Source organism: Pavona decussata, unplaced genomic scaffold (genome assembly GCF_977016875.1).
Source record: "Pavona decussata unplaced genomic scaffold, jaPavDecu1.1 SCAFFOLD_9, whole genome shotgun sequence".
Lineage (NCBI taxonomy): Eukaryota > Metazoa > Cnidaria > Anthozoa > Scleractinia > Agariciidae > Pavona > Pavona decussata.
Genome location: NW_028145432.1, coordinates 1255001 through 1267500, shown reverse-complemented (window position 1 = coordinate 1267500; position 12500 = coordinate 1255001). Strand labels below are relative to the sequence as shown.

General features: G+C 38.3%; 2 protein-coding genes across 5 annotated transcripts in view; both read right to left on the bottom strand.

Annotated features, from left to right (window-relative positions):
• LOC146488443 (retinal homeobox protein Rax-like) overlaps nucleotides 1-12500 on the bottom strand; it is a 205067-nt gene that overhangs the window by 157034 nt on the left and 35533 nt on the right. The gene's annotated exons all lie outside the window — the stretch shown is intronic.
• Nucleotides 6179-12500, bottom strand: part of LOC146488449 (uncharacterized) — a 14983-nt gene continuing 8661 nt past the window's right edge. For 3 of the 4 annotated variants that reach the window (XM_085116227.1, XM_085116236.1, XM_085116229.1), the window contains exons 3-5: nucleotides 9053-9235; nucleotides 7906-8199; nucleotides 6179-7291 (exon numbers count right to left, since the gene is read on the bottom strand). In XM_085116227.1, the coding sequence (XP_084972353.1) occupies nucleotides 7122-7291; nucleotides 7906-8199; nucleotides 9053-9235 (647 nt within the window). In that variant the 3' untranslated portion in view covers nucleotides 6179-7121. The remainder of the gene's footprint in view (nucleotides 7292-7905; nucleotides 8200-9052; nucleotides 9236-12500) is intronic. The other variant, XM_085116224.1, reaches the window with a different exon arrangement.

The following is a 12500-nucleotide window of genomic DNA, read 5'->3' as shown; positions in this document are numbered from 1 at the left end:
TGGAAGAAATTTAACAACAATCTTGTGAGGGAGGCCGCGTGGAGGGAAAATGGCGCATACTTCCTTTCAGTTGCTACCCCTACGGGCTTAGTATTCTGCTTGTTTCCTGCAAAAACCCATTTCGAGTCAAGAGCTGAAAATTGAAAGATGCGTCATTTGTGTTTTACCCTTAAAAGCGATTTAGCGATCGCTTTTTTGGTGAGAGCAATTACTACCAAAAGCACCTAAAGGCATGAAGGTTTTGCTACATAATTCATACTGGTATAAAAAAAACTGACAATTGTCAAACTTTAGTGACTGTTTTGGAGGCCATAACATATATAGTAAGTACCAGCATCTATTCAATTCAATTCAATTCAATTTTATTCGCACTTATTACAACGAAATACAATATATTTTATAGGAAGAAAAAAAATAAAACGTGCAGAGCAATTTATTTAGTGATTTTACATTCTACGGAAGAAGTGCGTAGAGGCCAAAGGAGCAAAGCTTTCGTGTTTTGCTTAATAATAGGCCATTTTCATGATGGCGTCATTTTACTACAACTACCAAAATTCATTTCGTTTTCCTTTTCAAATGCAAATTTTGTAATCCCAGTGGAGAGCAAAGAACAATAGCTCTAATTCGAGAAAAGAAAAACCAGAAGGATTCTGCTAGTTGTAGTAAAATGACGCCATAGTGAAAATGTCCTATTCATACTGGTATAAAAAAAACTGACAATTGTCAAACTTTAGTGACTAAGCATCAAGTGGAATATATTTTCTCCTCAGCCTTGGAAGGGTATAAAGAGGGTCTGCAGTTGCTAAATAGACGTAAACTGCTGGACAGAAAGTATTGAAACTGGCTCCACTTTGTATGATGGAGTGGGTCACAATTATTCCAGCAAAATGGAACAAGAGTCCTTTCGTGTTGAACGTGCTTTATGGGAAGGCAAGGATCACTCTGAGCCTTCAAATATTCTTATCAAGAGCATTAAAAGAAAACATTGCTTTAATGGCACCTGCGTCCAAGCGATCCTCTCCTTTGAAGGAAACTTTAAGATTAGTGAAATTTGACATTTCGACTTTTCAACAACATTGGGCGTGCTATAAGTCTCTCGCAAAAAGGCTATGTCAGCTGCTTTCTGTTTTTGCAATAAACCACGAAAAAATGGCTTTCTTTTTGTTGAGATCCCGAATCCCTCGAGCATTTAGTGAAATGCATTTATTCAAATAGAAGAAAGATCCTCACAGTAAGTACACAATTTAAGCAGTTGCGAAAAGAAGCCTGGGAAAAAAATCAGGCTTTAACGCGATTCGAATCCATGTCCTCTGTGATGACGGTGCAGTGCTCTACCAACTGAGCTATCAAGCCACCTGAAGCTGGTCATATCGTGAGTTTGTACTGAATATACCCGTGAAGGATGAATAAATGAATGTAAATATATGGAACATATATTTTGAACTGCGGATGAAAGATCAAATAGAAGAAAGATCGTAGCAGTTAGTAACTAACATGCACTCGAATGAAAGTGAGGCTCCGCTGCTCACAGAGGCCTAGATTTCGAGGCCCATGGTAGCTGATAAAATAAAAGCTCTGAGAACAAAGAAATCCATGGGCCCCGATAACGTACCACCTAAGCTGTTGAAGCTCAGTAGCGGGTGATGCAATAGTCCCCTCACTAGTCGACCTATATCGACTCGGTACAAGGACCAGGAGAGTGTTCACTAGCTGGAAAATGGCGAGGTTCACTCCAGTGTTTAAAAGGGACGACGAAACGGACAGGGAAAATTACAGACCGGTCTCATTGTTATGTGTCCCAAGCAAGATTTTAGAATCCGTAGTAAATGCCAGACTTGTAAGACACGTCCATAGAGACAAACAATGGGCATACCGTCAAGGATATTCTACAAAACTACTGCTTAAACACCTCACTGAATTTTGGAGGAATACAGTCGACTCAGGTCTCGCATTGGCAGTCGCATTCATAGACTTTAAGAAAGCATTCAACATGTACAGTGTCTCTCATGATATACTCGTTTTGAAATTGAAAAGAGACTACGGCATATCAGGTCCACCCCTGGATGGGATTAAGAGTTACCTAAAAGGACAGACAGCGATTTACAATTGTCAATGAGGTCAAATCAGGGATGTTACCGGTATCACTCGGAATTCTTCAAGGGTCCGTCCTGGGAACAACAATTTTTTAGCCAGTTTACCAATGACCTACCAACTTCTGTCAAAACTGGATCAGTGTACATGTTTGCCGACGACACTACGATTTGTTGTACAGGTGTTACCGGAAAAAAGGCTATTGCGCAACTAAATACGGCACTCCACGAACTATATGAATGGTGCCTAATTAATAGGTTCACTCCCCACCCGGGTAAAGGGTGAGGCAATGTTCATCACCAGAAGCTCCCCGGATCATATTCCTCCGATCTTCATTGGAAGCTGCTAGGGATGACTGTTAATGAGAAACTGACCTGGCTCCCGCAGTTGTTGGAGTTGAAAAAGTCCTTCGTTAAAAATTAGAACTACACAAGAGATCAAGATTTCTCCCTAGGAGCGCTCGCCAGGATCTTTATTCCAAGGTCATTGGTCCCCTTCTTTTCCTGATCTATATTAACGACTTATTACAATATTATTTTTTATTTGGCTTGATTTAAACTCAATGTTCTAAAAGTCGTTTTGATAAATTAAAAAGGTGTAATATAACTAACTGTGGTGTTTCTTTGTTACAGAGCTTGTAAGTTCTTGTTAAATTCATTTTTAAAGTTATGCTAAATTTAAGCCTGACATAAACCTCCAGGTGATTCTCCGGGGTGAAGCAAACTGAATCCCTTGGAACTCGTAATACTTAAAAGATCCGATCAAGCTGATTGTGGTTATGGTATAAGTAGATGAAAGTCTCTCTATACGCAAGAAATGAGCGAAATCTAATTTTCAAGTCAGAAGGGCGACTGTCTTACGAGCTATGCAGTTGTTACGGAGGATTTCTCCTGGGTCACCGACCTCTTAATACTTGATAAGTACTAAGAATCAATTTGCATTGTAGCGCCAAAACAGTTGTTCTTATCCAGGCTTTCTTGACCAAGTTACGAGTAATATCTACTCAAATCAAGACGTGGCCAGGCACAAAGACCGTCTTATGATTGTTAATTTTGTTTCGCAACATCGGTAAAAAAAACTTATTTTCATTTTAGTATGTACAAGTCCTTTCTTTGATTAAGAAGACAATAGTGATCCAAAATTGAACTTTCCAAGACGAAAAAAAATTAACTAAGTAAAAATTAACACAAAAAGAAATGTATTAATAAATAAATCTGAGGGGATAAAAGTCAGAAATAAGTACGCGTTTTTATTACACTAATGTTGATGATGCTCCTAGCTACAATCTTACAACGTAATTCATTCAGTAAATTGTTTCTGTCTTACGAGCTATGTAGCTTTTAAATCTAAGGGAAACATAATCCAGCGATAGTCGTACAATGGTAAAGTTCCTATTTGACGTAGCTCAATATTTTGGTCATTTGAATACACGAAAAGGTAAAAAAGTTTTATGTCCCAAGTCAATCAAATTTGTAATGAACAAAACAGTTTTACGTTCTTATTTTTTCTAGCACCTGCCTGTCAAATTGGACTATTTTAAATCAAAGTGAGTGACCGCGTTCTGATCAGAATAGTATTTTATCGGGGGATTATGTTTCAATAATACGGACTAGAGTTTTAAACATATTCGTTTTTAATAACGAAACGTACAATTGATATATTTCCCCTTTTTGTGAAAAAAAAACCCCTTTCACTCAAAAACGAAAGCCGATGCCAAAAGATTTATCAGTTAATTTAGCTTCGCTTTTCGAGAGCGAAACCGCAAAACAAAAAAAATTCATGCTACGTGTGACTTTAAATTTAATTGCAATAAGTTGTTTGTCTTGCGTATTTGCCGTTGGAAGCAGGTTACCCTCAAAGTGATAAATTATCTATAGCATGCTCAAATACCAACAAAAAAACTAGCTTGTCGGTTCGGCGTTGAAGCGTTCGGCTTCTAAGTCATCCTATTCCAATTATCACCCTAAACGAAATTATACCTCTATCATGATCAAACTCTTCAAAAGTATTAATGCCTGAGGGCAGATTTCTGTTTAAAACTGCGTTTTCGTGTTTTAACCACATGTTGTTTGATTGAGATCTATTCCTTGAGGGATAAAAGGGTAATTGTTTACGATCGGAAATCTACCTGACGAGGCTGGAGGTTTACAGTAGCGTTTGCTTGAGACGTTTCGTTTGATTGCGAGCAAGTGGCGCGATTATCATGCATGACAATTCCTCAAAAGTGGGTTCAGAACAGGTTAATGATCCCAGCATTTGCTACCAGAATACCAAGCCAGAGTATTTGGCCCAGATATGTTTCTTGCTGTTCATCACTGTTGCCACTGTGCTTGGAAACACTGCCATTTGCTGCTCAATCCATCACAGTCAAACTCTTCACCGTTTTTCAAACTACCTGGTCGTGTCTTTAGCGACATCGGACCTCCTTGTTGGATTCTTCTCACTACCTATGCGCATTCACCGAAGCTTGCACAACACCAACTGGTGTCTGCCTGAGGGAACCTGTATTTTCTTGATATGGGTTGACCTGGCGTGTCGTTGCACTTGTTTCGCTAATTTGGCCCTGATATCAGTCGACCGTTTTGTTGCGACCAAATATCCGTTGAAATATCATCGAATCATTACCAAGCGTGGCGGTCAGTTGATGCTTGTCTACATCTGGTTTCATGGGGTCGTCATAGCTTCACTCGGACTTCATAACTGGTCAAATCCTGTCTTTCCAGCTTTTGCTATCGACAATCCTTTAGGCTGTCGAAAGACCACAGATCCTGCATTCTACACATTTGCCACATGTGTTGGGTTTTTCGTCCCTTTGCTCATCATAGCGGGATCTTATTCTTATGTTTTCTCTATATCTTGCCAACACTGGAAGACAACAAGCCGTAGGATCATACCTGAGTCTCCCTCCCTCGTCCAAGGAGACGTTGCTTCCAAGCGCTCCGCCTTGACTCGAGAAATCAAAGCGGCTAAAACTTTGGCCATAGTCATCACCGCACTGATATGCTGTTGGTTGCCCTTCTTTATCATCTTGATGACCGTGTTTTGGTGCGCCACTTGCGTAACTGAAATCCGCCCGTTTGTAAATATTACATTTATTTACATTCTACCTAATATCAGCAGTGCTCTTAATCCTTTTATTTTCTTTATTTTCAGTCAAAGATTGCGTAAAGCTTTTTATAATTTCTGTGGACACCTTAGAAAGAGGATGGCATGTTCGATTGAGACTCTCTGTTCCTGATAGCTGACTTTACTGGCCTTAAACTGTAAATGGGAAAGTCATTGTTCGTAACGTAACTTGACTGCTTTTAGTAGATTTTAATATACCGGTTTGGCGTAAAATAAAAGTTAATGTCATTGTGCCGTATCAATACTAATTATGGAGAAAATACTGTACAGTATTCTAATCGTTGCCTTATCCCAGTGACACGTTATTCCAATTGAACGGCTGAGTACACCACTCAAAAGGAATTCTAATTTAATACTAAAACAAAAGTCGTAAAAAAGATTATTTATTTTGGAGAAATCTTTCTCTAAAGGCCTTGTATCATAAGCAAGACTCATGCATTATAGCATATCAATGCGGAGTTTCATTTACTTTTGTCTTATTGGTGTTGTTATGGGTAAATATCTTGATTATATTTAGATTTTGGTCCGTTTTCCTTTCGTCATCTAGGCCCATGGTTGAACCCTACTACAAATTATATTTTGTCCTTTTGATTTTTCCCAGCATTGCTCGTTAATTATAGATTTGATTCCAACTTTCATTGCCATAAAAAAATTAAAAACTCAGTACAAATTCTAAACATCCCCTTATCTATGAAGGGGCAAAATAATAGTTAAGAACAAAGAATTTCATCTAGATGAAAAACGATTTTCTGCCTTTTGTTCTAGCCGACTTAAAAGTCGGTAATTAAAAAATCACATGTGAGACAGGGGTGAACCTTTCTTTTTGCTTTTAAGGTTACTTCCTTTAAGGGAAATGAACATGAAAAAAAGGTTACGAAACTGGCGCTCAATGCACCCCATCCTAGCTTCGTCACCTGACATTTCCTTTGGTGGCGCAAACGAATTTCACAAGTACAGCAGAGGCGTTTATTTGTAGTTTTATTGTCTTGTAGTGTTTACCTATGTCAAATGAACATTCCTGTACTTTTAAAAATACACGTCATTATGATTGACAGATTTGTCACTTTCCACTCTACCTGCGAGTAAATATGCGGCAAACAGGCCGCTTGTTCACGTATAGGTCTGGTCAACAATGATAATGCTTCGTTAAATATGAAATATGGAGAAATAGTGCGGTTTTCCATAGCTCTCGTATATTCTATCAAACCCGGCGCAATTATTCTTGATGCCTATATTGAACCCTCCCTCAAACTTCCGAAGTTCTCGTCCTTAAGTTTAGTAGAAATCATGGGATGACTTACACGACCCCAAAATTATACGAATCAGAAAAACCAAAAAAAACACCCAAAGGAAACAAAATAAATTTAAAAGCTTCGTCGGAAAACCACCACTATTTAAGGAAGCCGCCTTCGCAAGGAGAGGTTAATAAAAAAAATTCAATTCTACAGCAATTACAATAAAACGACTGTGGTTTAGATATTCTTTTCAGAGCACAGTATTTAAGCCTGAGTCTCTCAGAGGTTGTTTGAAATGTCATCTGAATGGATTTTCAGTGTATGACTGTAGCAGAGCGTTTGACACACAATGCAGTTTTGGAGGTGAATAGACCTTTATCACACGGCAGCCATGTTGACTCTAAGAATAATAAAAAGCTTTGTTTTTGCACGGCAAGCCTCGCACTGAATTCGTGTCTGGGCGAGGTTTGCCATGCGAAAATCAAGCTTTTTATTCCCCCGAGACTCAACATGGCCGCCGGGCAATAAGTGATAAGTGCCGTCCAGGGATAGCGCGGTCAAACAAAGTCTTAAGTTCATTTGCATTTTTTAAAATGCAAATGAATTGGCTGACTCAGTCTTAAAAGACTGAGTCAGCCAATTCTATGTACATATTGCTTGTTATTTCCTTTAAAGGAAATGCATCATAATAATAGTTAAGAAACTGACGCCCAATGCACCCCATCCAAGTTTCGTCACGTGACCGGCATTCCAGAACGAAAATGCGGTGGTATCATCATGGTGAGACATTGAATTACATCCACTCCATTGACAGCATGTGAAACATCGCTTCTCGTGAGCTAAGGAAATGAAAAGAAGAAATTAGGATTTGTTTCTTTTTAGAAGAAAGTTAAATGGGGAAAAACTATGGTCAATTCGTAGTGGCTGGGGTCGTGCCTGGATTTAAACAAAAGACAACTATAGCTACTGCACATAATTAGCGAATTTAAAGATTTGACGACTGCACCTGCGCACTAAAGCTACGTGTTTACTCTAAAGGCATGGGGCGAGTTGTACTGTGTAGGTCCCCTTTCCCACAGTCTTGCTGCAGTAAGTAGTCACATGAATTTAATTAGCGTTGACTACGAAGTCTGTTTTTCGTGAACTTAGGGGTCGGTTTTGATTTAGATGCGTAAAAAGTCTTTTAAATTCCCTTCTTAAATATCGGAAGTAATTTTAGAGGTAAATTAACCACTCCACCACAGACAAAAATGACAATCACGCGAAAAAGAGGGAAAACCAAAATTGTTCCGTTTCCTATTTCTTACTAAACGCCGGCTCCAAGTAAGGTATGTCACGTGATACTTTGGTTAGGAAGCCAATTAGGTTGCTGAAAAATGCATATCCTGTGGGGAGTGCTTTTACGAGCAATAAATATCTATGATATCATAGAAAGCAAATATAATGTGATTACCTTTGCACGGTGAGGCCCTAGCCTTCTGACACTGCTTATGATTAGCGCAACCCATGTTATAATGAACTATGTCGCCTCTTTTTGTGCTCTTCGTAAAGCAGATATTAGATAAACCATTGTCGCATCTCTTTAGCGTGCGTTTATGAGCACATTCTTGGTATGTGGAGTTCTTAGGGCAGTGATGGCACAAGGGATACATTTCGTGGGCGGGGTGCAATACACTGCCACGCTGGTACGAGAGCTCTGTGTCATCCTCTGGTGGACTTTCTTCAAACGAGGCGTGTTCTGCTATTGCTGAATAAAGAAAAAAAAAACACGTTGTTTCTACGCTGGATAATACAGTAGCTCAATCACGCACCGTAAAGTATGACATTATTGGGGGAGAGTTATTTTTCGAATGGAGCTCGATTTTGGGGTTTTTAGTATCATCGTTCATTATGGATGTGTTAAAATTCAAAAAATGTTGGAATCTGGCCCAATTTGAGATAGAGAGCGTGATATCAGTTTAAAAATCGTGCAAAATAGTCACTCAGAAAAACCAACAATACCAACTTTAAGCTTATGGATAATTAACTACACGGGAGTGCAGTGCTGGACAAAGAACGTTTTGTTATAGAACAGTTGATCTTTGGAAAAGATTAGAACGATCTTTGAAGTTATGTAAGAACGTTGGCACCATTAAGCTCAAATCAAGAAAGGCCCTTTCATATAATATTATGAATCCATAGTTAGCATTATATATTATAATCATTGTAAATCGTGCAGAGTTTGTATAAATAATCATTAATTTTCTAACTTATTCATTTTTGTAATTGACAATGAGACGCCCTCTTGGGGACGTGCTCATTACAGTGGTATTACATAGCATGAAAGGTATGAATCTGACAACTATGCCAATATTGCAAAGAATGATTTGCCTTGTAGTCTTTGGAAAGATTTAATTCTTCCTGTGAATCACACATTGGCTCGAACTGATACATTTGCGATACAGTGAAGCATTCCTATCTCATTAAAAGTGCCTTTGAACCATGTCAGAGTTCATACTTTTTAAAAGGGGTTACTTATTTATTCAGCCCACTTGTTCCCGGGGGGAGGAAGGGGGGGGGGGTATAGGGCGCCTTAAAAGGCTTGCACTGTTGTTAATTACCTTTAGGGCTATTTAGTTTTGTCTTATCATGCTGCGTGGCGTTGTTCGTCTTGTTCCCTTTACCGCCTATCAAGTCAACAGTCTGTTTATGGGGAAACAGGAAGAACGAAATGGTATAGGGGTGAGGCTCCTCCTCTGTGATGTCACTTCCGGTCGTCCGTTCTGCTTGTTGTGCGTCAATGACTTGTGAAACGAAACAATGAAATGTTACGTCAAGTGATTCAATCTGAGACCCAATATTGTTGTCTGACATAAGTTGATTTGCCTACAATTCAGGCGTTTCTTGGCGTCCAGTCGTTTCATGCCACTAAATGTATTTGAATCAGTCACACAGCGACTTTTAGAATTGGAGCCCCAACCCCTTCCCCGGTGAAGGTTATGTCGCGTCAAGAAACCCCTGCAATGTGAGCCGAAAGAGCTCTCTCCTTTATTGACCCTTGTTAGAGTTTTAGCCGTGTCTTGCGAGTGGTTAAAATTTCTGAAATGGGAGTGGCTGACATAGGCTGTAATTCAGCTTAATAAACTTCAAGATACCTACACTTATACCTACACTTAGAAATAGCTGTCTCCATAGGAACCTTCAAAAGACAACGAAAATCTGCTAAAGAGTTTGAAAAAATTTTCTATGCAATTTCCGAAACTTTTTCTTGAAATTCAAGAACTTGGTTGGAAACAAGGAAAAGGAAAAACTCGAAAACGTGACTTAATGTTCGGCCTGTTGTGTGAAAAGGAAAAATACCGTATTCAAACTTTTTGTCTCGCTTTGAAAAAAAAAAATGAAAGGACGAAGTGGTTCAAAGAGGCAGAAAAAACAGTTTGGAAAATAGTATTAACTCTATCGTGAAATTCATGGCGCTTGAGGTAAAAATTTAGATATTAAAAGACGTATCGCATTGAAAGAATTGTAAAACCTGCCGGCTGTTGTCATGTGCGGTGGCTGTTGATGAATGCCGGGAACGAGAATAATGGCGGAACGTTGATTACTTTCACTTCCACCAGTCAGAATAAGTTTCAAATTATTCTTAAACACTTTTGAAGAATGGATGTTTGACTGACCTAACTTTCTACTTAGACTGAAGAATTATGAAAAGTTTATGAGTTTATGAACTTATATAATATCAACACACGCCTCGCAAGGAAGCACTTTTTGTAAGAAAGCCATTTGTTTGCGCTTTGAACAAAACAATCAACTAATCAATACAAGATATAACTTATTATTTGAAAATGAAAACAAAAATTAATTTTAAACTAAAGGCGACCGAACACAGGTCTCATGTGGTAGGGACATGTCTCAGATACAAATCACGTGTAATATATATATTTAGCCAAGCCTAAAAGCGGAGCTCCAATTTTTTTCATAGCATTTATAGAGATCTGCTTAGCGTATGAACTTAATAACGTTACCATTTCCTCATCCTTTCTGCAGATATATATATTTTTAGTGCATATGCAGCAAAAACTGTCCATCAACAATAACAACAACAACGTAATATTACATACTCCTGATAGGTCGAGCGGCGAAAATACTCGCTCCTGATTGGCTGAGCACGCCAGTTCTACATTTCGTTGGTTTCTTCATTTTGTGTCCAAAAATGACGAGTTCTTTCAAGTTCTTTGGAGTTCGACTGTTTAAGCCGAATTGTTTGTACCTCAAATACATGAAAATTAAGTGCTGCAGCTAGAAAGAAAAATCCTAAACGTTAAGTTTTCGTGTCTTACAAGAAACAGCAAACTGATCATTTGCGTCAAAGCTAAAAACTTGGATCGGATTGACATTTGTTTAGCTGAGAAACTGAAATTAGTCATGGCGAACAAGTGCTTTCACCTCGCTACTTCTTCTAACAACGAATGATAACCAAGCATAACAGTGTCCTTTTGATGGGAGGAAGGAGCAGGTCAAATTCAGTGGAAGAAATTACTCCGTAAGTTCCTTCTTTAGATCCAACGTTTGCTATTTTTATCGATCTATTTTCGCGGATTTTCAAGCGGTAGGAAGCTTCACAGCGCAGGTGAACAATAAATTGATGCCTGACATTAAGTTTTATCGTTTTTAGTTTACTCCTAAATTAAACTTATATTCTCTCTTCATTACATGTGTAAAATTTACAACTCAGTCAATATTGCTCCTACTGAAATCCAAATTAACGTCAAGAAAAGGAGAACACGGGGAAATCACTCTTGGTTGCTTGGCACAGATCTTTTATAAGTATGTTTACAAGTGAATAAGAGCTGTGCGGTGCGAACGAAACTGCCCCGAAAAAAATGTTTAAAAATTAGTTTCTCTACGAATATTTATCCTATCGAAGCGATTGAAGTATATTTGTAAAGCTTGAAACTCGTGAAATAAAGAAAACAACATTGATTGTTGCTCAGAAACGCATTAGACTAGTAAACAGCTAGCAAGTTGCCTAAATTGGTAGGAGTTGCGTTCAAGTTAACACAGAAAGGAAAATTCACCGTCGTTTGCTCATGTTCTCCACAAATCCCTTAAATTAGGTCATCTCACGTTGTTGTTTTGCGGAGGACGGCAAAGAAATGTTTCAAAATTTAATTGCAGAGCGATTGTTTTTTCTCAAATCTTGTTGCTACCGCACAGGGTTCCCAGACTTATTTGGCGCTCGGATGAAAATGTTTGAAAAATCATAACTCAGTCAATATCGCTCCTACTAAAATAATTCTGGACCTTACAAAAATTTTAACACCTAAACGCTTGGCTGTACCCCGAAATATCAGAGCGTTTTTAAAAAAAGACTTGTGCGTGTTTATACAGTCCAAGCGCATGAAGGCAGAGCGGCGCAAATGCATTGCATGTACACGGCTCCAAAACAAAATGTTCAAAAAATAATTTCTCTGCGAATATTGGTGGTATAGAAACGGGTAAAATGTGTAAAGCTTGAAACACATAAAATGTTTTTAAAAAATATCGATTGTTGCCTGGAAGAAAACATTTTCGTTTGCAAATGATTTGTAAACGACCGTCGAATTACACGTCATAAAAATATTTTTGGTGTAAGAGCAACTGAGCGACCCGGGGAAAAATGTTTGGAAAATTCAAAACTGTGTCAATTCTGCTCCTATAGTAATAGTTCTAGTATCTAAATAAACTTTAACAAATGGAGAATACGGGAAAATAGTCTTTGGCTTTTGATACAATTATGTCAGAGCTTTTAAACTTGTATGTGTTTATAAACACATCAGAGCCGTGCGGAGCGAATGGAAAAAAAAAAAAAAACAGCCATGAAACAAAATGTTCAAAAATTAATTTCTATACGAATATCGATACTGTCGAGAATTTAATAACCGATTAAGGTATCTGTGTAAAGCTTGAAACACGTAGCATAATAAATTATCGATTTTTGCTTGGAAGAAAATATTTTCATTTACAAATGAAACGGCCGTCGGAATTACGTAAACATGGTATTTTTGCGAGAGCAAGTTAATAGCTCCC